Here is a 1,465-nt window from a genome sequence, read left to right on the forward strand (position 1 = left end):
TCTTTTTAATAATTACGCTTATAAATGAGTATTCATTCTAAAAAATTGGGGGATGAGTTTGATCAAAAATCTGTATTGACAAAAGATAAATTCTTACCATTTCATAACTAAGATTAAAATATAATTATGTGGAAGTAGTAGAAAAAATTAAAGAAAACAAATATATTTTGATCATGTCAGAAATCTAGAAAGAACTTCTTAATTTTTTTAAAAAAATGTCTATGAATATCTTGGAAGAACATCCACTTTATCTTTTGATTTATATACTTCTCATGAAAAAAGCCTCTTAGTCTTATATGCTCTGGTTAATTTTGCCATGGAGGAAATGAGTATGCAAGTGTACATGTAACTGTATACAGTAATATGATATTTTTAAAAAATAAGTTCAGTATCTTTATATATTACTGTCAGATTTAAAATTTGCATTTAATATACTTAATTTTTATATGTTTTTAAGAATATAAACTGAATAAAACAATTTTAAATTGTTTTAGAACACTCTCAAATTTCAAGTGGATGTGGAACAAACTTTTGTTTAACATGGGTATAGATTAGTCATAGTATGAAGAGATAAGCCGCCCATACAGTTCCATTACCTACAAACTGAACACACAAACTAGCTGTATCCATGGCACTACAAAAACTCCAGTGCTTATCAAAACCAAACCATTCCCAACCTCACATTTCCAATCCACCATTCTTCTCAGTTCCATTTCAAACACCAACCCAAATTCCTATCAATTCCATTCCCACCAGAAGAAGATCATCTCTACTCATTCCACTTCTCTCATTACTCCCTTCATGCAGCAGCCCCACAAAACAAGCCCATGCATTTGATTTTTCATTGACTGTGCCTGACCAAACAGTTGAAGAGGCCGAGGCTGGAATCAAATCCCATGCACAAAGTTTATTACAAGTCAAAGAAATTCTGGAACTGGAATCTTGGAAAGAAGCTCAGAAGGATTTGAGAAGAAGCTCTGCACTTCTTAAGCAAGATTTGTATACTATTATTCAATCCAAACCTCCTACTCAAAGGCCTCAACTTAGGAATCTCTATTCCGTTCTGTTCAATAATGTTTCTCAACTGGATTATGCTGCAAGAGATAAGGATGTGACACGTGTCAATGAATGTTATGATAACATTGTTGTAGCACTAAATGAATTCTTCTCTTTATTATATTAATTTTTATAATAAACTTGTAACAATATTATACAAGTATTTATAGTTTTTACTATATATAAATTTGGTTGCTTCATTTTCAATGAATTTTTTTTGCAAGAGTAGAATGATATTGCAGAAGTTATCCAAATCATTGGGCCTATACTAATCGGTGGACCAAATTTATTGTAATTTACATTTGTATCTTAATTATTGAACCTATATATTATTAGTTGTTGGACCTAATTTATTGTAATTTATATGAGTAATGCGAGGTGTATAGAATTGTAAAAAAATTTATATAAA

General features: G+C 30.1%; 1 protein-coding gene across 1 annotated transcript; it reads left to right on the forward strand.

The window, feature by feature from the left end:
* The first annotated feature begins 494 nt into the window (after positions 1-494).
* On the forward strand, positions 495-1,263 carry LOC141710977 (psbQ-like protein 3, chloroplastic). The gene has a single exon (XM_074513447.1). The coding sequence runs from the start codon at positions 629-631 to the stop codon at positions 1,181-1,183; it is 555 nt and encodes a 184-aa protein (XP_074369548.1). The 5' UTR covers positions 495-628; the 3' UTR covers positions 1,184-1,263.
* The last annotated feature ends 202 nt before the right edge of the window (positions 1,264-1,465 follow it).

Source organism: Apium graveolens, chromosome 3 (genome assembly GCF_009905375.1).
Source record: "Apium graveolens cultivar Ventura chromosome 3, ASM990537v1, whole genome shotgun sequence".
NCBI classification, from domain to species: domain Eukaryota; kingdom Viridiplantae; phylum Streptophyta; class Magnoliopsida; order Apiales; family Apiaceae; genus Apium; species Apium graveolens.

What these genes read in the sequence shown, in the direction of transcription:
- LOC141710977 (XM_074513447.1), top strand. Translation starts at nt 629, where the DNA reads ATGGCACTACAAAAACTCCAGTGCTTATCAAAACCAAACCATTCCCAA.